The sequence below is a fragment of the Oncorhynchus tshawytscha genome, linkage group LG22 (genome assembly GCF_018296145.1).
Source record: "Oncorhynchus tshawytscha isolate Ot180627B linkage group LG22, Otsh_v2.0, whole genome shotgun sequence".
Taxonomy (NCBI): domain Eukaryota; kingdom Metazoa; phylum Chordata; class Actinopteri; order Salmoniformes; family Salmonidae; genus Oncorhynchus; species Oncorhynchus tshawytscha.
The window spans coordinates 2,167,342-2,190,005 of record NC_056450.1 but is presented as its reverse complement, the minus strand read 5'-3'; the positions used below and the strand labels follow the sequence as shown (position 1 = coordinate 2,190,005).

General features: G+C 42.0%; 1 protein-coding gene across 5 annotated transcripts in view; it reads right to left on the bottom strand.

Moving 5' to 3' along the window:
- Window positions 1-21,251, bottom strand: part of LOC112221573 (tyrosine-protein phosphatase non-receptor type 11) — a 114,558-nt gene extending 93,307 nt beyond the window's left edge. For 2 of the 5 annotated variants that reach the window (XR_002949043.2, XM_024383709.2), the window contains exon 1: window positions 20,910-21,249. Coding sequence is in view for 4 of the 5 variants with exons in the window: in XM_024383709.2 (XP_024239477.1) it covers window positions 20,910-20,923 (14 nt within the window). In the remaining variant the exon portion in view is untranslated. Of the gene's footprint in view, window positions 1-20,909 lie in introns of all 5 variants that reach the window. The other 3 variants (XM_024383707.2, XM_024383706.2, XM_024383708.2) reach the window with 3 other exon arrangements.
- Window positions 21,252-22,664: the final 1,413 nt, after the last annotated feature.

The following is a 22,664-nucleotide window of genomic DNA, read 5'->3' as shown; positions in this document are numbered from 1 at the left end:
ATTGGGGAATACGTAGAAAGCGTAATCTGGATGATAGGGCATTCACAGCTCAATAGGGACGCATCGGAACGCAGGGCTTTCAAAAGATGAGTCACTTCCGGATTGGATTATTCTCAGGCTTTCGCCTGTAACATCAGTTCTGTTATACTCACAGACAATATTTTTACAGTTTTGGAAACTTTAGAGTGTTTTCTAACCTAAGCTGTCAATTATATGCATATTCTAGCATCTTGTCCTGACAAAATATCCCGTTTAATTTGGGAACATTATTTTTCCAAAAATGAAAATACTGCCCCCTATTACCAACAGGTTTTAAGGATCGGAACCTTTTTTAAAATTTTCGCCTAAAATGGCATACCCAAATCTAACTGCCTGTAGCTCAGGACCTGAATCAAGGATATGCATATGCTTGGTACCATTTGAAAGAAAACACTTTGACGTTTGTGGAAATGAGAATTGAATGTAGGAGAATATAAGACATTAGATCTGGTAAAAGATAATACAAAGGAAAAAAACTAGCTTTTTTTTGTTTTTTTGTACCATCATCTTTGAAATGCAAGAGAAAGGCCATAATGTATTATTCCAGCCCAGGTGCAAATGAGATTTTGGCCATTACATGGCAGCAGTGTATGGGCAAAGTTTTTTGACTGATCCAATGAACCATTGCATTCCTGTTCAAAATGTTGTATCAAGACTGCCCAAATGTGCCCAATTTGTTTATTAATAACTTCTCAAGTTCAAAACTGTGCACTCTCCTGAAATAGCATGGTATTCTTTCACTGTAATAGCTACTGTAAATTGGACAGTGCAGTCTGACAAGAATTTAAGCTTCCTGCAAATATCAGATATGTCTATGTCCTGGGAAGTTTTCTTGTTACTTACAACCTCATGCTAATCGCATTAGCCTACGTTAGCTCAACCGTCCAGTGGGGGACACACCGATCATGAAGAAGTTTTAATGGCATCTGTAGAAGGTGTGCTAACAGATTGAAGAGCGTCATCTAGACGAGATATCAGTTTGCCTGAGATGGGCCCAATTTTTATGCATCCGTCAAAAATGGAATTTTTTGCATTTCCAAATGTCAGAAGATGTTTTCTAACAGTCTCTAATCTGTAGGTATCTGAAAAAGTTATTTATGGGAAGATTATAGGTTTCCCTCAGCAAATCAAAGGAGACAAATGTCCCTTCTAAATATAGATCCCCTATGGTATTGATCCATAGTTCTCCCCATCGCTCAAAGGTGTTATCAAGTTTGGGGGGGGGGCAAAGGAGTGATTCCTGGCAACAGGGAGCAGGAATTATATTCGTCTGAGGTCAAAGTACACTTTAATTTGCTTCCAGATTCGGGCTGTGCTATGTATAATAGGATTGTTACTATGAAGTGACATTTCCAACTTGACAGGTGTCAAAATCACAGCGTCAATAGAGAAGGGGTGGAAATCCTCACAGTCCATACTAAGCCAGCAAAAATGTAACAGCACCGAGGTTAGCGGCCCAATAGTAAAATATAACATTTGGGAGAGACAATCCTCCTTCCATCTTGGATTTGCTGGGTACAGAGAAAATATTTTGCAATTTTAGCTGAAAGAAAGTGGTTATTTTTGTAATGTTTATCCATAGATGGATGACTAGCATTCTCCCTATCCAGTAGGTGAATTTGTGCCTCCAATTCTACCATTTTTCTCTGTTTTACCTTCTCTTGGCAGCCTGAAAGGACATGATACAGCCTCTCAAAAAGCCTCCAGTGTTTCCCACAATAATGCTGTGGAAGTCTCTGTGATGTTATTGGTATCAAAGAAAAATGTAATTAGTTCTTTAAGATGTTCACAGAATGTTGGTTCTGTGAGGAGTTGAGGATTCAACCTCCAGACCCCCTCATTTGATACGATGTCACACAATCTAAGGGAGAAGGTGAGTGGACTGTGATCAGAAATTATAATATCATGATATCTCACATTACAGGTATAAGGGAGTAATTTAGCATCAACCAAAAAGTAGTCAATTCAGGTATAAACATGGTAAAAATGAGAGTAAAAGGACTATTCCCTACCCGTAGGGTTGGAGATCCTCCAAGTTTCAAATAAGTTTGAATTTTTTATGTAGGTATTCAAGAATTTGCTTGAATAGGAGGTAGCGGTACGCTGGGTAGAGGATCTATCCAAATATTGGGCAAGCACACAGTTACCTTGACTCTCTTAATTGGTTCATTTAAACTTGACATTCCAGGAAGTAAATGTAAGCCCCACCCTCCTCTCGTTTGTAATTTCTATGGTGGCCTGCATAATGTGCAACTCAATAAAAAGGTATGAAAGCGCATCAAACTATCAAGAGCAGCATATGTAGCACCTACACCCAAGCAGTATCCAACCGATCAGTCCCCCCCAGCAAACCCCCTTAATCACCAACCTGTCCCCAACCCTCCCCAACATTTACCTTCCCCCTCAATCAACCTTCAACAAGCATATACAAATAGAAACATTGTATAAAAAAAAAAGTTAAACTGTCTGTCCGATGTCAAAAATGCACGGCGCGACCTCGAACGAGAGGTAAAACAAAAATTAAATCCTAACTATACATTCACCTCTCACTATCCTAGAACATCTACTAACATATGAACTAAGGAGGCTCCCGCAAATCAAGTGTTCATTTAGCATCTAAAAAAACAAACCAGAATAATAGTAATAAACCAAAACAGAATAAGTTGCAACATAAACGTATTACGCACTTAACCAACAGTGCAGTTCAAGAAGAGTTAAGAAAATACTACAAATACTACAAAATCCTACAATGTGATTTTCTGGATTTTTTTCCCTCATTTTGTCTGTCATAGTTTAAGTGTACCTACGATGAAAATTACAGGCCTCTCTCGTCTTTTTAAGTGGGAGAACTTGCACAATTGGTAGCTGACTAAATACTTTTTTGTCCCACTGTACATAAGTTCTGTTATACTCACAGACATGATTCAATGTGTTTTCTATCCAAATTTACTAATAATGTGCATATCTTATATTCTTGGCATGAGTAGCAGGGAGTTTAAATTGGGCACACTATTTATCCAAAAGTGAAAATGCTGCCCCCTATCCCAAAGAGGTTAAGGGCTTGTAAAGTAAGCATTTCACGGTAAGGTCTACACTTGGTGTATTCAGTGCATGTGACAAAGTTTGATTTGATGAACATTAGCTGTAATATGTTGTCAGTGAAACTTATTGGTCGGCAGTAGGTCTACAGTGTCTTCAAACGACCTCAGCCAAGGTCTCAATATGGGCTCAATTCAATATTTAATCCATTTGTCTCCTACAAAATGTAATCTCTGGTGCACAGACGACTTGGTGAATTCTCATCACTCCATGACAATGGATATTGGTGTCACGCCCTGACCGTAGATTGCTTTGTATGTTTCTATTTTTTGTTTGGTCAGGGTGTGATGTGGGTGGGCATTCTATGTTTGTATGTCTAGGTCTTGTATTTCTATGTTTTGGCCCGGTATGGTTCTCAATCAGGGACAGCTGTCTTTCGTTGTCTCTGATTGAGAACCATACTTAGGTAGCCTGTTTTCCCACTGTTAGTTGTGGGTGGTTATTTTCTGTTTAGTGTTTTCACCTTGCAGGACTGTTTTCGGTTATTCCTATTGTTATTTTGTATCTTCGTGTTCAGTTCAGTATATTAAAAATGAACACGTACCCCGCTGCATTTTGGTCTGACGATTCCTCTTCTTCTTCCGATGAATACTGTGACAATTGTAGACATTTTCCTCTCTGGCTTATGAGAAAAATAATCGATTCACATGCACTTCTTTAAATATCAACATAAAGGTTTTCTGGTTCAGTTCTTGTCCTTTGTTAAGGTAATTGTATTCTGTGTGGGGAACAGATGACACACTGTGCAGATGCCCTGTTCTGGCAACTGTTCAACACCCATCTTCAGCCACCCCTTTGGCTGGTACAGGTGTGTTTGGGTTTGGCATCGAAGCGTGTAAGTATTTATCTTTGTCCAAGAGTTTCAAATTGACTTCAATCTTGGTAGCCTGAGAGAGCTAGTTCAACTTTGGGTTTAGCTAGCTAATACTGTTGAAAGTGGGATGTATGGTTGTAGAACCAATGGCATCATGTTGTTTTTAGCTTAAAGGGATAGGATGGAATCTCATTACACCTTAATATCTATGCGTATTTAAGTCTAAAGCACAAAAAAATTTTACTTCCCAGGAATATTTGATTGACTGGTGGTTTGTACACTATCGTTCAAAAGTTTGGGGTCACTTAGAAATGTCCTTGTTTTTGAAAGAAAAGCACATTTTTTGTCCATTAAAATAACATCAAATTGATCAGAAATACAATGTAGACATTGTTCATGTTGTAAATTGATATTGTAGCTTGAAACGGCTGATTTAAAAAAAATGGAATATCTACATAGGCGTACATAGGCCCATTATCAGAAACCATCACTCCTGTGTACCAATGGCACGTTGTGCTAGCTAATTCAAGTTTATCATTTTAAAAGGCTAATTGATCATTTTCTGAAAACCCTTTTTGAAATTACGTTAGCACAGCTGAAACTGTTGTTCTGATTAAAGAAACAATAAAACTGGCCTTCTTTAGACTAGTTGAGTATCTGGAGTGTCAGCATTTGTGGGTTCAATTACAAAATGGCCAGAAACAAAAAACTTTCTTCTGAAAATCGTCAGTCTGTTCTTGTTCTGAGAAATGAAGGCTGTCCCGAGAAATTGCCAAGAAACTGAAGATCTCGTACAATGCTGTGTACTACTCCCTTTACAGAACAGCGCAAACTGGGGTATGTCTCTATAAGCTTGGGATATCTAGCCCCTGGGATTTTTGCCCATTCTTCAGGGCAAAACCGCTACAGCTCCTTCAAGTTGGATGGGTTCCAACTGGTGTACAGCAATCTTTAAGTCATACCACAGACTCTCAATTGGATTGAGGTCTGGGCTTTGACTAGGCCATTCCAAGACAATTAAATATTTCCCCTTAAACCACTCGAGTGTTGCTTTGGAAGTATGCTTAGGGTCCTTGTCCTGCTGGAAGATGAACCTCCGTTCCAGTCTCAAATCTCTGGAAGTATGAAACAGGTTTCCCTAAAGAATTTCCCTGTATTTAGCGCCATCCATCATTCCTTCAATTCTGACCAGTTTCCCAGTCCCTGCCGATGAAAAACATCCCCACAGCATGATGCTGCCATCACCATGCTTCACTGTGGGAATGGTGTTCTCCGGGTGATGAGGGGTGTTGGGTTTAAGCCAGACATAGCATTTGCCTTGATGGCCAAAAAGCTCAATTTTAGTTTAATCTGACCAGAGTACCTTCTTCCATATGTTTGGGGAGTCTACCACATGCCTTTTGGCGAACACCAAATCTGTTTGCTTATTTTTTTCTTTAAGCAATGGCTTTTTTTCTGCCCACTCTTCCGTAAAGCCCAGCTTTGTGAAGTGTATGGTTTAAAATGGTCCTATGGACAGATACTATGGACAGACACTCCAAACTCCACTGTGGAGCTTTGCAGCTCCCTCAGGGTTATCTTTGGTCTTTGGTCTCTTTGTTGCCTCTCTGATTAATGCCCCCCTTACATGGTCTGGGAGTTTTGGTGGGCTGCCCTCATTTGGCAGGTTTGTTGATGTGCCATATTCTTTCCATTTTGTAATAATGGATGAAATGGTGCTCCGTGGGATGTTCAAAGTGTTGGATATTTTTTATAACCCAACCCTGATCTGTACTTCTCCACAACTTTGTCCCTGACCTGTTTGGAGAGCTCCTTGGTCTTCATAGTGCCGCTTGCTTGGTGGTGCCCCTTGCTTAGTGGTGTTGCAGACTCTGGGGCCTTTCAGAACAGGTGTATATATACTGAGATCATGTCACACTTATATTGCACACAGGTGGACTTTATTTTAACTAATTATGTGACTTCTGAAGGTAATTGGTTGCACCAGATCTTATTTGGGGGTTTCATAGCAAACGGTTTGAATACATGCACGCACCACTTTACGTTTATTTATTTTTTCAAATCTTTTGAAACAAGCTATTTTTTTTTCATTTCACTTCACCAAGTTGGACTATTTTGTGTACGTCCATTACATGAAATCCAAATAAAAATCCATTCAAATTACAGGTTGTAATGCAACAAAATAGGAAATACGCCAAGGGGCATGAATACTTTGTAAGGCACTGTATTTTCATTATTTTTAATGGAAATTAATTTTAAGAAGAGCTACTGGCACCGATTCCCCTCGAAGGACACCACTGGGGGCATCATATTCACAAAGCTGGAAGAATTGTTTACGCGGCAAGGTCTGCCATTCGAAAAAGGGGCTCCTGCTATGGTGGGCAGACACAGGGGTCTGGTCAGCTGGTGAAGGAAATGAATGGCTTGCATTGTCTCATCCATCAGAGTTTGCCGTGTGCCAGACTAAACAGTGAGCTGAAAGATGTGTTGGGTAAAGTAATGCGCATAATCAACTTTATCAGAGGGACATCAAGTACCCACCAACGTCTTTTATGCAAGTTTGTGACAGAATCAGAGGAGGCCACCCAAAGATCTGCTTCACAATGACGTGCGCTGGCTGAGTAAAGGAAAAGAGCTGGAGCGGTTCTGTGAGCTGCATGACCAGGTTGTGGATAACAAAATATTTAAAAACTAAAATGAGGGCAGCAGTTGACCACCACCTTATTCTGGAAATTGAGTAATGTTTCTTTTTTGGCTGACATTCTGTCATAGTCGTGGACATGGTGGAAAAATTGGAGGCCTCTACTAGGGAGCTTGAGTTGTTTGATCTGGACTTGTCATCTGGAAGGCTACTGCACTTCAGCACACAGAATAAACAACAGACAGAGGGACTAGGCATTGTCACAGAGGTAATCGAAGATTTCCTCAAGCAGCTGAGGGACAACTTATCCACCAGATTTGAAGACTACAGCATGCCCAAGGACATCATTGTGTTTGTACGTGATCCTCTCACAGTCTGCCCAGGTGGAGAATTCTCCTCCCTTGCTAAGAACACGACACCCTCGCTGGATGAGGCCGCAATTTAACCTATTGGGTGTGCTCAGGAGTGCCAAGTCCTTGTGTGCATTTTGGGAGACTTACTCAGAGGAATACAGCACAATAAAGAAACATGCATTTTATGTGCTAACAATGTTTTTCTTGACCTGTGAGTCCTCCTTTCCTGAAGACAGCTTTGCACACTCTTAGCATTCTCTCAACCAGATCACCTGGAATGCTTTTCCAACAGTCTTGAAGGAGTTCACACATCTGCTGAGCACTTGTTGGCTGATTTTCCTTCACTCTGCGGTCCAACTCATCCCAAACCATCAATTGGGTTGAGGTCAGGTAATTGTGGAGGCCATGTCATCTGATGCAGCACTCCATCACTCTACTTCTTGGTCAAATAGCGCTTACACAGCCTGGAGGTGTGTTGGGTCATTGTCCTGTTGAAAAACAAATGATTGTCCAACTAAGCGCAAACCAGATGGGATGGCGTATCACTGCAGAATGCTATGGTAGCCATGCTGGTTAAGTGTGCCTTAAATAAATCACAGACAGTGTCACCAGCAAAGCACCATCACACCTCCTCCTCCATGCTTCACGGTGGGAACCACACAGAGATCATCCGTTACTTACTCTGCGTCTCACAAAGACACAGTGGTTGGAACCAAAAGTAGAACATTTGGACCCATCAGACCAAAGAACAGATTTCCACCGGTCCATTGCTCGTGTTTCTTGGCCCAAGCAAGTCTCGTCTTGTTATTGGTGTCCTTTAGTAGTGATTTCTTTGCATCAATTCGACCATGAATGCCTGATTCACGCAGTCTCCTCAGAACAGTTGATGTTGAGATGTGTCTGTTACTTGAACTCTGTGAAGCATTTATTTGGGCTGCAATTCCTGAGGCTGGTACTCTAATGAACTTACCCTCAGTAGCAGAGGTAACTCTGGGTCTTCCTTTCCTGTGGCGGTCCTCATGAGAGCCAGTTTCATCATAGCGCTTGATGGTCTTTGCGACTGAACTTGAAGAAACTTTCAAAGTTCTTGGAATGTTCTGCATTGACTGAACTTCATGTAATAAAATAATGATGGACTGTCATTTCTCTTCGCCTATTTGAGCTGTTCTTGCCATAATATGGACTTGGGTCTTTAACCAAATAGGGTTATCATCTGTATACCATCACTACCCTGTCACAACACAACCCATTGGCCCAAACGCATTAAGAAGAAATTCCACAAATTAAAAAGGCACACCTGTTAATTGAGATGCCTTCCAGGTGACTACCTCATGAAGCCGGTTGAGAGAATGCCAAGAGTGTGCAAAGTTGTCATCAAGGCAAAGGGTGGCTACTTTGAAGAATATAAAATATATATTTGTTTAAAATATTTGTTTAACACTTTTTTGGTTACTACATGAGTCCATGTGTGTTATTTAATAGTTTTGATGTCTTCACTATTATTCTACAATGCAGAAAATAGTAAAAAATAAAGAAAACCCTTGAATGAGTAGGTGTGTGCAAACTTTTGACTGGTACGGTATAATATAAATGTGGGTACATTTGTGGACAAAATTCTTAATTACTCAACCTATTTGTGCATCTAACTTTCTCACTCTTCATTATTTACTATTCATTCAGGATTTTTCGTAATCATGGTAGCATCCACATTAATGTAAAAGTGTTTAGGAACATATTCTATTCTTATTTACAATAAAAGTGACTCCAAAATGACTGTAAGGGTAACTGGTGGCAGGGAAGTCAGACGCAGGAGAGCAAAACCAACGGCATAAAGAAATAACCAACATGGGTACAAAACCCGACGCATACCAGTCAACATGTGCACAAGCACTTACAACAAACAATTCCACACAAAGACATGGGGGGAACAGAGGGTTAAATACACAACAATTAATGAGGGAAATGAAAAACAGGTGTGTAGGAAAACAAGACAAAACAAATGGAAAATTAAAGGTGGATCGGCGATGGCTAGAAGACCTGTGACGTCGAACGCCACCGGTGGTGCGCCGCACGGCAGTGCAAACCCAAAGGCTTTCTGGCGCAGCATGGCGCACTGAAGGTGAACATGAGCGGCGTCCCATGTCTCCTCCGCGCGCCGGAACCAGTCGTCCACCGAAGGAGCCTCGGTCTGACTCTGATGCCAAGGAGCCAGAACCGGCTGATACCCCAGTACGCACTGGAAGGGGGAAAGGTTAGTGGAGGGGTGATACAGCCCGACAGGATGCTCTCGATTGTGCATCTGTAGAAGTTTGTGAGTGCTTTTGGTGACAAGCCGAATTTCTTCAGCCTCCTGAAGTTGAAGAGGGGCTGCTGCGCCTTCTTCACGATGCTGTCTGTGTGGGTGGACCAATTCAGTTTGTCTGTGATGTGTACGCCGAGGAACTTAAAACTTACTACCCTCTCCACTACTGTTCCATCGATGTGGATAGGGGGGTGTTCCCTCTGCTGTTTCCTGAAGTCCACAATCACCTCCTTAGTTTTGTTGACGTTGAGTGTGAGGTTATTTTCCTGACACCACACTCCGAGGGCCCTCACCTCCTCCCTGTAGGCTGTCTCGTCGTTGTTGGTAATCAAGCCTACCCCTGTTGTGTCGTCCGCAAACTTGATGATTGAGTTGGAGGCGTGCGTGGCCACGCAGTCGTGGGTGAACAGGGAGTACAGGAGAGAGCTCAGAACGCACCCTTGTGGGGCCCCAGTGTTGAGGATCAGCGGGGTGGAGATGTTGTTGCCTACCCTCACCACCTGGGGGCGGCCCGTCAGGAAGTCCAGTACCCAGTTGCACAGGGCGGGGTCGAGACCCAGGGTCTCGAGCTTGATGACGAGCTTGGAGGAAGTGAGTGCTACGGGGCGGTAGTCGTTTAGCTCAGTTACCTTAGCTTTCTTGGGAACAGGAACAATGGTGGCCCTCTTGAAGCATGTGGGAACAACAGACTGGGATAGGGATTGATTGAATATGTTCGTAAACACCCCAGCCAGCTGGTCTGCGCATGCTCTGAGGGCGCGGCTGGGGATGCCGTCTGGGCCTGCAGCCTTGCGAGTGTTGACACGTTTAAATGTTTTCCTCACGTCGGCTGCAGTGAAGGAGAGTCCGCATGTTTTGGTTGCGGGCCGTGTCAGTGGCACTGTATTGTCCTCAAAGCGGGCAAAAAAGTTATTTAGTCTGCCTGGGAGCAAGACATCCTGGTCCGTTCTTTTTGTAATCCGTGATTGACTGTAGACCCTGCCACATACCTCTTGTGTCTGAGCCGTTGAATTGAGATTCTACTTTGTCTCTATACTGACGCTTAGCTTGTTTGATTGCCTTGCGGAGGGAATAGCTACACTGTTTGTATTCGGTCATGTTTCCGTTCACCTTGCCCTGATTAAAAGCAGTGGTTCGCGCTTTCAGTTTCACGCGAATGCTGCCATCAATCCACGGTTTCTGGTTTGGGAATGTTTTAATCGTTGCTATGGGAACGACATCTTCAACGCACGTTCTAATGAACTCGCTCACCGAATCAGCGTATTCGTCAATGTTGTTGTTTGATGCAATACGAAACATGTCCCAGTCCACGTGATGGAAGCAGTCTTGAAGTGTGGAATCAGATTGGTCGGACCAGCGTTGAACAGACCTCAGCGTGGGAGCTTCTTGTTTTAGTCTCTGTCTGTAGGCAGGGATCAACAAAATGGAGTCGTAGTCAGCTTTTCCGAAAGGAGAGTGGGGCAGGGCCTTATATGCGTCACGGAAGTTAGAATAGCAATGATCCAAGGTTTTTCCAGCCCTGGTTGCGCAATCGATATGCTGATACAATTTAGGGAGTCTTGTTTTCAGATTAGCCTTGTTAAAATCCCCAGCTACAATGAATGCAGCCTCCGGATAAATGGATTCCAGTTTGCAAAGAGTCAAATAAAGTTTGTTCAGAGCCATCGATGTGTCTGCTTGGGGGGGAATATATACGGCTGTGATTATAATCGAAGAGAATTCCCTTGGTAGATAATGCGGTCGACATTTGATTGTGAGGAATTCTAAATCAGGTGAACAGAAGGACTTGAGTTCCTGTATGTAGTTGTGGCCGCACCACGTCTCGTTAACCATGAAGCATACGCCCCCGCCCCTCTTCTTACCAGAAAGATGTTTGTTTCTGTCTGCGCAATGCGTGGAGAAACCAGCTGGCTGCACCGACTCCGATAGCGTCTCTCCAGTGAGCCATGTTTCCGTGAAGCAAAGAACGTTACAGTCTCTGATGTCCCTCTGGAATGCTCCCCTTGCTCGGATTTCATCAACCTTGTTGTCAAGAGACTGGACATTGGCGAGAAGAATGCTAGGGAGTGGTGCACGATGTGCCCGTCTCCGGAGTCTGACCAGAAGACCACTTCTTTCCCCGTTTTACGAAGTCGTTTTTTTGGGTCCATTCCGTTGTCCTGGGTGAAAGGCAGAACACAGGATCCGCTTCGCGAAAGTCACATTCTTGGTCGTACTGATGGTGAGTTGACGCTGCTCTTATATTCAGTAGTTCTTCTCGACTGTATGTAATGAAACCTAAGATGACCTGGGGTACCAATGTAAGAAATAACGTGTAAAAAAAACAAAAAACTGCATAGTTTCCTAGGAATGCGAAGCGAGGCGGCCATCTCTGTTGGCGCCCGTTACTCTCGGGGTGAAAACCTGAGGTAAGGCTGATCGAGACCCCCAGATGTTCCATGAACGCCCTCCAGACCCTCGAAGTGAACTGGGGACCCAGATCAGACACTATGTCCTCAGGCACCCCGTAGTGCCGGGAGACGTGTGTAAACAAGGCCTCCGCAGTCTGCAGGGCCGTAGGGAGACCCGGCAGAGGGAGGATGCGGCAGGATTTAGAAAAACGGTCCACAACAATTAATGAGGGAAATGAAAACCAGGTGTGTAGGAAAACAAGACAAAACAAATGGAAAATGAAAAGTGGATCAATGATGGCTAGAAGACCGGTGACGCCGACCGTCGAACGCCGCCCGAACAAGGAGAGGAACCGACTTGTGACAATGACACAATACATTATTTACCATTAATTTCTATTGGGCATAAAATAATCTGAACCACAACCAAAACAAACAGCAGATGCGTCCAACAAATTTGTCACAAGCTTTATGTAGTCATTGTGTGCTATGAATATGGGACCAAATACTTAACTTTTTACTACTTTAATACACATAAGTGAATTTCTAATAGGTTTACCCGATATGGATGAAAATATCCTCAAATTAAAGCTGACAGTCTGCACCTTAACCTCAGTAATTGTATCATTTGGAGCTCACTGTATATCCTCCAAATGCCACCGCTGCCACCAGTTGTTACTTGAGCTATGGTTATGAGCAACAATCTATGAACATATATGGCATTCTGTGGTGCTGCCATCTTGAATACACAGTCTCATGGGTTTTATTGTGTGTTGACTGGGGTCCCGTAGACTACTGTAGACCTTGGGTTGTTGACTGGGGTGCAGATTAGATTTAATATTATTGTTTTCACGGGCCATGGAAAAACATTTCTCTACCAATCGGAAAAGAATGCCATGTGTTACTATTGTACATTAAGTCACACCAGCACTGCTTTCATTCATGTCATCTGATGAAACAATGGCAGCCCACTCAGACCATTCAGTCTTTGAAACTGTTCACCATTGTTCTATAATAACAACCAGCAAACAAAATGACTTGCATCTTTTATGCACAGTTTATACAACAGTTTTAGTGAATCACGTAGTAGCACTACACATGCAACAATGTTCAAAGAGCTTTGTTTGGTTTGCTTTTAAATTGGAACAAACACCCGACAATGTGCCCGACACTTAAACACAAGCAAAATACCTTTGTGTCGATTGCAGGTCAAAGGACAACAGAGAGCGGTCAGTAATCACTTTCTGTTTCGGGTTCTAGTCTGTCTAGTCTGCAACCCTCACCTCAGCACTAAACACACACTAACAAACAAATGCACGCACGCACAGACGTGCACACACACACACACACACCTGCTGGCCTGCTAATGAAGATCAGACAGGAGGTCACCCCCTGTTCGACCCCTGACCCACTCAATGGAACAAATAGCACTGCTCACCAATTACTGCACATAATCCTTCCCTCTCTTTCTCTCTCTCTCCCTGGCTTGACCTGGCCTGGGATCACACTGCCCAGGTCTGTTCACACACACTTGGCAGTTCAGCAGGGTCAATCCCCTCAAGAAGCCCTAACACCAAATGTCCGCCAACAAGCACACCCACCCAGTACTACCCAGTCTACTCCAGCCAGATCCTCCAAAATGCACACAAATTCATGAACTATCAACCATTGAAGTGTGAGACTAACTTGACCTAGTGCATTGCACTAGAAACACAACGACAGCAACTTACTGGTAAGACCCAATGCATGTGGGTGACTAAAATACATTTTAATGTCAGGAAGGTTTTTTCCCCGACCTCACCATTCTGATTGGAGCTTGTCAGAGCCCCCTGGTTCAGTTCCCTCAGAGTTTAGTAATCCAGCCCCTAAACGGTTACACAAGGAGGTGAACGGAGGGAGGGAGGAACGAGGGGGAAGGGCTGGGACTTGTAGGAGTGCTGCCACTGTGGGTTGGAACGAGAGAGGCGGGGGCGTTTAATCTGGGATTTGGATGAGTGCGAGCGGCCCTGATAGTACGATACAGGCGCTCCTATCGGCTTCGGAGCGGCTATCAGGCTGTCCCTCGGGACTTACATGATGCGGCACCGTCGACATGCCAACCAAAGACTCCAACTCTTACTAATGCCTTCCTTCCTTGAAGGACAGTGGTTGCCAGTTCCCAAAGCAAGGCTGATAGAAAGGCCCAGTCTACATGCGCAGTAGGACATTACTGACCACCGAGCCTAGTAAGGATGTACAACATAGAAAACTATCCTAGGTCTCTCTGTATGTTCTCTAGTAGCATATTGGAGTTTAAGTTGCTGTTATGTGCTAGATAATGTTGAACATAAAGTACTATTGGATATAGTAGCCGATAGTAGCTGGCCTTACATGAGTTAGGTCCAACACCTTAGTTCCGGCATTTCCGAATGATGCTGATGGAAAAAAAAGTATTACGTTGCAACACAATATTAAATGCATTTTCATCACAAAAATGATATCTGAAATAGGGAACAGTGAAACAAATGGAAACTATTTCAAAATGATCTAGAAATGAATCAGATCAGGTACATGATTAACGCCTGAAATTAGGCATGCCAATGATTGTGCTCTCTTTTGCATTCTCTTTGAGCATTGCAAGATACATGACTATTTAAGTTTGAGAGGAATAAGCAATTGCTACTGCATGTCAACCAAGACATGGTGGATGAACAAAGATAAACATGACCAGGACAAGGACAGAACCAAACTTTTCAATTCTAACATAAAGATACCCTCAGCTTTCAATGCTCAGCTATGCCATTTACTTGTCCAATTCTAAAGACGTTTACTGTACATTAAATATATAAATCACACTGAAGTGAAGAAACTAGCAGACTTTCCCCAGAAAGCTCATGTCACTAGCAGCATGTGCCCAGATAGGAAGCCATGAGGCCAGGCCAGCTTATTAAGTTTCCCCTCGTAAGCTTCCTGCTTATGCCTGATCCAGTCCCAGGGGTCCTATTCAATCTGCCATGAAGACGCTAATGGTTAGCAAGTACACCCTCAAGACATGAGGCCTGCAGGCTCCTCTATGGCCTTTCATTGGCGCATGGAGAGACATGACATTTTATAAGCATTGTTCTAAGACATGACAAAGGCTCATACATGCTTATAACAAGTTACAAGGAATTATACCTGGATATTTTAGGTAAAGTGTTACTATGACATGCAGTTAAAAAACAATACACCAATGTGATGTGGTAGGAATGGACACCAGAATGGGATTTCTTTGTCAAACTTTGAATTGGCTGGTTATTGTGTAAGTCTGGGGCCAATGCGTTTGCCCTTTCTCTTTTTCTTTGTGCAGAGTTTAATGATTAACTGGAAGTGTCCATGCTAGCCACATCTCTCACTGAGAAATCCCTTTTTGCAAATAGATCAGCTTGAACAGATGTGCCCCACCAAAATGGAGACCCTTGTTTGTCATTTTGTTTATGAATATATTTAACAGATTAAGACAACTTGACTTACTATACTATGAATTCAACAAGTAAAAACCATTTGCAGTATAAAAATACCTGAAGCGGGCCCTTTCTGTGGTGTCCTCGCGCTACAAATATCATCTCTCTATCCTCACAGAACACGACTGCAGGAGTGACGCAGGGAATTTCCTTTGACAACTACCAGGCCCTTCAATTTCCCGTATCAGGCATGGAGCACTGGCCGAAAGAGAGAGCGAGAGAGAGAGAGAATAGTTTTGAGCACATAATCCAGAGTCACTGCGGCAGAACCAGTGTTTCTCAATGTGCCTGATGCGAAACTGTCAATGAGAGACTGGTATAAGACATGAAGACATACAGAGAGGGAGAGAGCAAACTGTAGAGTGACAGATGGAAGAGAGAGCAACACAGTCAAAAAGCCATGGCTCAGCGGGTTGAACACAGCACAGAGTACAGTGCTAGCTTGCACAGACAGACAGGGGAAACAGAGGCCCCATGTGCATACATCACGCCCGCTCTCTATTCGCTTACATAATGTCTCAAGATCAGTACAGCCTGGGCTATTTAAAGCACTGGCTAGGCCTGGTGACAAAAAGGTGATGTACTTAGTGCCCCCAACGCTGCATGAAAGCTCCGTTAGGGCTATATTGGTCACAGACAAGCCCCGGGGTGTGGATTTTGGTCATGTTACTGGTATTTTTAGAACAGCTGATAATCCTGCGGTATTTACCTGCAGTGCAAACCCACCCTCAGCGGCTAGATGCCCCACATCACTATGTAGTCAGCTAGCGGTTAGCAGCTAACTTAGCGCTTTCAAGTTGCACATGAAATGCGTATTTGAAGGTATGCATATGGACTAGCCCCCTCTGTTTTGAGGGGATGGCTAACTACTCTGCCTTTTTGAGTGCAATGATATTGAACATCTGGGTAAGAGGGCTTTTAGACTTAATGGGCAATCCATTTAAATTGCATGAGCAGAGGCTATGCACACAGTTTGAAGAGAGAGCAAGCCGTGCTACTCTGGTTACATGGAGCTACAGGTTCAACTGTGGCCAGACAAGTGTAGCATTGGTGGTTTAATATAACCTGACCATTACACATTGTCTGTGATATTTAACCCATTTTGAGAGTGTTGCGCTATCTTGATTAATTTGATGATGGAAAAACCTAACTTCCCAAACCTTGGATAACATTTTTGAAGCAAGATGTTGATCAATCACAATTGGGAAGAAAGCAGATATGAAAAACTGATAAAGCTTGGACAGCTATATCCTCTTCAAAATGTGACTTTAGCAACTGGTAGCTAAAATGCATGTTATTGTAGTTTAAATTGGTGAAATATTATGAAGCCAGAAATGTGCACATTTAAAGGGATAGTTAACCCAAATCAAAGTTTATCAGACATGTTCATACTTCAAGCTTGTGAGCTACCCTTTAAATGGCATCAGTTAGTCATTCGCCAGTAGCAGTAACTTTGATCTAAACGTGGTGGCTTAATCTCCACACACACCCATGTGGAAAGTCCAAGAATGAAAAAAGAATAGCATTAGTTTATGAATCATACAGCTACAAATAACAGAAGAAACATATTTCATAAATCCCAAAATATCCTAGAGCAAACCAACCATCAAAATGACAAACTGGCGGATGCATTTGAGAGTGCTGTGGTTATGCATCAAACAGTTGCTGGAAATTATATCAAAATGACAAACTGGCGGATATATTTGAGAGTGCTGTGGTTATGCATCAAACAGTTGCTGGACAAACTGGCGGAAATTTGATATCAAAACAGTGAAATTATATCAAACTGGCGGATACATTTGAGAGTGCTGTGGTTATGCATCAAACAGTTGCTGGAAATGATATCAAAATGACAAACTGGCGGATATATTTGAGAGTGCTGTGGTTATGCATCAAACAGTTGCTGGAAATTATATCAAAATGACAAATGGCGGATACATTTGAGAGTGCTGTGGTTATGCATCAAACAGTTGCTGGAAATGATATCAAAATGACAAACTGGCGGATATATTTGAGAGTGCTGTGGTTATGCATCAAACAGTTGCTGGAAATTATATCAAAATACATTTGAATGCTGTGGTTATGCAAATGGGTGGATACATTTGAGAGTGCTGTGGTTATGCATCAAACAGTTGCTGGAAATGATATCAAAATGACAAACTGGCGGATACATTTGAGAGTGCTGTGGTTATGCATCAAACAGTTGCTGGAAATGATATCAAAATGACAAACTGCTATATTTGAGAGTGCTGTGGTTATGCATCAAACAGTTGCTGGAAATGATATCAAAATGACAAACTGGCGGATATATTTGAGATATCAATCAAACAGTTGCTGGAAATGATATCAAAATGACAAACTGGCGGATGACTGTGGTTAAAAACAGTTGCTGGATATATTTGAGAGTGCTGTGGTTATGCATCAAACAGTTGCTGGAAATGATATCAAAATGACAAACTGGCGGATATATTTGAGAGTGCTGTGGTTATGCATCAAACAGTTGCTGGAAATGATATCAAAATGACAAACTGGCGGATATATTTGAGAGTGCTGTGGTTATGCATCAAACAGTTGCTGGAAATGATATCAAAATGACAAACTGGCGGAAATATTTGAGAGTGCTGTGGTTATGCATCAAACAGTTGCTGGAAATGATATCAAAATGACAAACTGGCGGATATATTTGAGAGTGCTGTGGTTATGCATCAAACAGTTGCTGGAAATGATATCAAAATGTGATAACCTAAATCAAACGCAGCTGGAGGGAAGATGAAAGGATTTGACTGTATTGGTAATTATAGTATGGCTATAACAGCTTTTATTGTGAATTCCTGGACATTTTGGATGGGCTATCTTACATCTCCACATTGGCCTGTTGTTTTCCTGAGGGCTTCTCCACCCCGAATGACTCACTGTTTTCCACAGTTTCAATCCATTTCAGTGAAAGACTCGTTCCACAAACAAAAGAGCCCAAAGAGATTTCCAATACTGGAAAACTTGGAACCGCTTTATCTGAAGAGCACCAGGATGGACCGGCAAAACGTTCTAGGTATGAGAACTCCTGCTTTAGCGAACAATGTCAAATTGGTATGACACATGCAACTCCATTGTGATAGGCATCATGTCAAGCTTATTACAGTGTTATTGTGGCAATGTGCAAGCCAACCTCCAGTAATGTGTTACTGAATGATGAAAGAAGAGGGACACACATGGTTGTCGAAATGTTGTGAATTCTGGTGCAGGGAATAAATCACTCAGGAGCAGCATTATGTACAGCACTGATTTTAGAACGTTTTGCATGCGCCTTACTCAAAACGACGCCCTTCATTCAACTGTCACTAATAGTTATGAAGTACTTTGCATTTGATGATAAAAGGCAAAACACACTAACTATTAATTATTGGTTGATCTGAAGTAAAAACTGACGGACTCAAATGTTTGACTGCTAAATAGTAAGTTCAGAAGCAGACGGTCTTTCCAAGATGGCACCCAGACTATTGTTCAGATGAATGTGTCAGAAACTGTTCCCCTGTGGCTCACAGGAGCAGGAAGTACTGAACCACAGACTAAACAGAACAGATGACAAAGGATGGAAACAAACACCCACTAACCAACTAGGTTGTCAGGATACCAGCATTGTGATACTCAGAAATATCATGGCATTAAAACAAAACATGAAGCACACTTCATTTATTGAGTGTCACATTTTCTTATTTGCCAAGCTATTAAGGACTAAAGCGATTGGACTGCTTTTATGTTTTTCTTTCTTTGCCATGGAAAATAAAAGTTTCATAATTTTGTGATACTGGTATCGTGACAACCCTATAATCAACAAACTCCAATTCAATGCTACTACTGTTTCGCCAACCAACGTCATATTATCAGTGTCTCCCAAGCATGAAAATACATGTAGGCTATTGTTTGTCCATAGTAAAGGCTCGACACAAACTCCCTGAGAACCTAAAAAGACACGTTAGAAAGTTCTCAGGGGAACGAGCCGATATGTTTACTTCACAACAACTCCTTTGTGATGCATACAGACTAACGCCAGATCCAGGCAGTATTAATGAAAGCTGTTTTATAAGCAATTATTTTAGCCAAACTGCCACATGGATGAATTACACCCCTTTGTTCTCAAGCAACAGAAATAAATGTCATTGGACCGCATTGCTAAACGACGTTGTTGTTATCTAACATCCATTAATTTGTTTGCACAGCTTTGCTTCTACAGTGGCAATCCCGTTTGGAAACGTTGATGTGATGCATCTCTCTCATTTAGAGCGTACTCATATAGGGGTGTCTGTGTACACTGTCAACTCTTAGATTGCTGACATGGTCAATGTTGATGTTATTTTGTGTACTGTAGACTTATCTCCACTTGCAGGTACTTGCAGCTGCCCACCTTTAGACTACATGTCAAAAAAGTGTTTACATAACTACAGTACACAGCTGGACAGGTAGGATTACACTTACACACTTACCAGAAAAGCATAATATGTATGGTGTTTGAGCTAGTACATAAAGATAAATGTATTGATTGAAATGGCAATCAATAGCCTTTGCTGAACTCAATTACAAACTGCAGTTGTAATTGAACAATTTACGGTTGAGCTACAATGTTTTGTGGCGGTTATGCCTGCCTAAAACAAGTAATGGATAGCATAGGCCTACCTAAACCCCATTCTGATGATTGTACTATTGTCTTATGAGACTGACACTAGGCTACATTTGAAAATGACTCTTTTACTGGGTTAAAACTATCTTATTTCCTACTGATATGACTGATATGAGGGGACACGCTTCAGTTGATAACTTAATTGTAAATGTGTAATATTGACCAGTCCTGTTCAGATTACAAAAAGTCAGTGAATGAAATACCTCACTGAACAAACATACCAAACATCATCATTTAAATCAAGGCCTATCTGTAAGTGTGCTGTGCTCTAGTGTGCTCTAAATGGTTCAACAATAATCTCAAATCTCAATGTGAAGACTAATTAATTAATGAAGTTTCTCAAACATCATAGAGAAATACTTTGTAAAACAACCACGTGTCAATTAAGACAGTAATGTAAGCTAGTCTACAGTAGCCTCCCAAATAGTTAATAGCGGTTACTTGTTTTAGGTTTACAAATCATGCAAATGTTTGTTCTAACAGGTTTTAACCACATTGAGGTAAAAATGCAACACGTATTTCTGATGTAACCAAACCAAAGTGTCATTCATTTGTGGCCTATCCCATTGTTTCTAAATACAACAACTAGCCAGCTCGATTCAACCTACATTTGAACAAGTATGTTGCATTCCAACTACAAAAACAGAGCTTGCATTCTGCAAAAGCCAAACCAGGGACCGTGATATCATAGCTCAACTCCTGGTGGTTTCCTGCACAGCAGAGAGAGAACTAGTGTGCTATAGCAAATAAGACCCTCCTGGTTTTCAAATGAACAGTTGTCGTTTTATATCAATCTATATTCAGGAGTTTTGCCATGTCCCACAGCCTTACAAGCGTAAACTAGCCTATAAACTAACTGTATATGACAATGTTATTGTAACTCTGAACTTACAGTCAATAACTTGTGCCATACCAAATACAAGATGCCGACAAAAGCAAAAACAATACCACTAATTGAAGCAACCATTGTGGGCTTTGTGCGTTTTAATGGGTCAAAACGTCAACCTGCAAGTCCAACACGGCATGTCCCGGGAATAAATCGTGATACGCTGTTATAGTGGGTGAAAGGACTATTCCCGGTTCCTTCCATTGGTTTCGATAAAGCCGGTCTTACCTGCGAGACGTCATAGCAGTCTTGGAAAGCTGTCGTTGAATGAGAAGGGAAAGTCAAATAAAGCAAGCCTTCCCTTTAGGGCTTCGCGGTGTCGCTGTTGGCGAGCATGCACTGGGGAGAGCGTTTGTAGAACAAGGTTCAACTCCAAAGACAATATCCCCGGATAACCCGCCTCCAAAGCCCACAGTCAGGGATACTCATTCTACTAAGGGTCGGTAGGGCTTACACAAAGACTGAAGTGTGTCGTTAAAAATATATATATATACTGTGTCCATAATATCCACTTGGTTCATGTCAGATCGCTTACAGGTGGAATAGCAGAACAATGAAGAACAGACTGAAGGCGCGTGGGCTTGTGTCTGGTGCATGCGTGTAGAGGCCTATTGCCTATCAAACATTTGTCTGTATTATATCATCTAATTCAATATTATATAGCCTCTAAAACCAAAAGGGGAGGGCAAGCAAATTAAAGACAATTTTATATAATCTCAATCATGACCTACTTATCACTAGATGGGACCTCACATCATATTAGTGCAGTCCATGAGAAGGTAACTAGTTGAAATAACATTCTGTATCCTAAATGCTGCCAATTTTCGTATTTAAATGCATGATTACACAAGTCTTGATAAGAAAATAGCCCTCCACGAACTCCCTTTCGAGTTATTAATAGCAACAATGCAAGGATAATGGCAAACCTATTTAAATCTTCTGCCTGCCTCTGTCCACTTCATCTTACAATGGCATGAAGGCAAGTTGTAGGTTGCAGAGAGAGAGAGGGAGAGAAGCACAGAAACAGAGGGAGACAAAATAAGATAGACAGATGTAGAGAGAGAAAGGAGAAAGGGGAGAAGGGGGAAGAGGCCAAGAGAGAGGCCAAGGAAAATCACAGGGGTGAGAGAGTTGAATGTTTACTGTTCATTTTTATTGTTTATTTCACTTTTGTTTATTATCTACTTCACTTGCTTTGGCAATGTTAACACATGTTTCCCATGCCAATAAAGCTCCTTGAATTGAATTGGATTGAGAGGCAGGGGGAGGGAGATACTGTAGAAATGGAGAAAGAGAGAGAGAGAGTTCACAAACACAAACAGACACCACAGAGCCCCAGGACAGCAACACAATTAGACCCAACCAAATCATGAGAAAAACAAAAAGATAATTACTTGACATATTGGAAAGAATTAACAAAAAACGGAGCAAACTAGAATGCTATTTGGCCATAAACAGAGAGTACACAGTGGCAGGATACCTGACCACTGTGACTGACCCAAAGTTAAGGAAAGCTCTAACTATGTACAGACTCAGTGAGCATAGCCTTGCTATTGAGAAAGGCCAATGTAGGCAGACCTGGCTCTCAAGAGAAGACAGGCTATGTGCACACAGCCCACAAAATGAGGTGGAAACTGAGCTGCACTTCCTAACCTCCTGCCAAATGTATGACCATATTAGAGACACATATTTCCCTCTGATTACACAGATCCACAAAGAATTCGAAAACAAACCTGATTTTGACAAACTCCCATATCTACTGGGTGAAATACCACAGTGTGCCATCACAGCAGCAAGATGTAGGGCAACCAGCAGCAAGAAAAGGGCAACCAGTGAAGAACAAACACCATTGTAAATACAACCCATATTTAAGTTTATTTATTTTCCCTTTTGTAATTTAATCACTTGCACATATCGTTACACTCTATACATACATAATGACATTTGTAAGGTAATTTTTCTTTTGGAACTTTTATGAGTGTA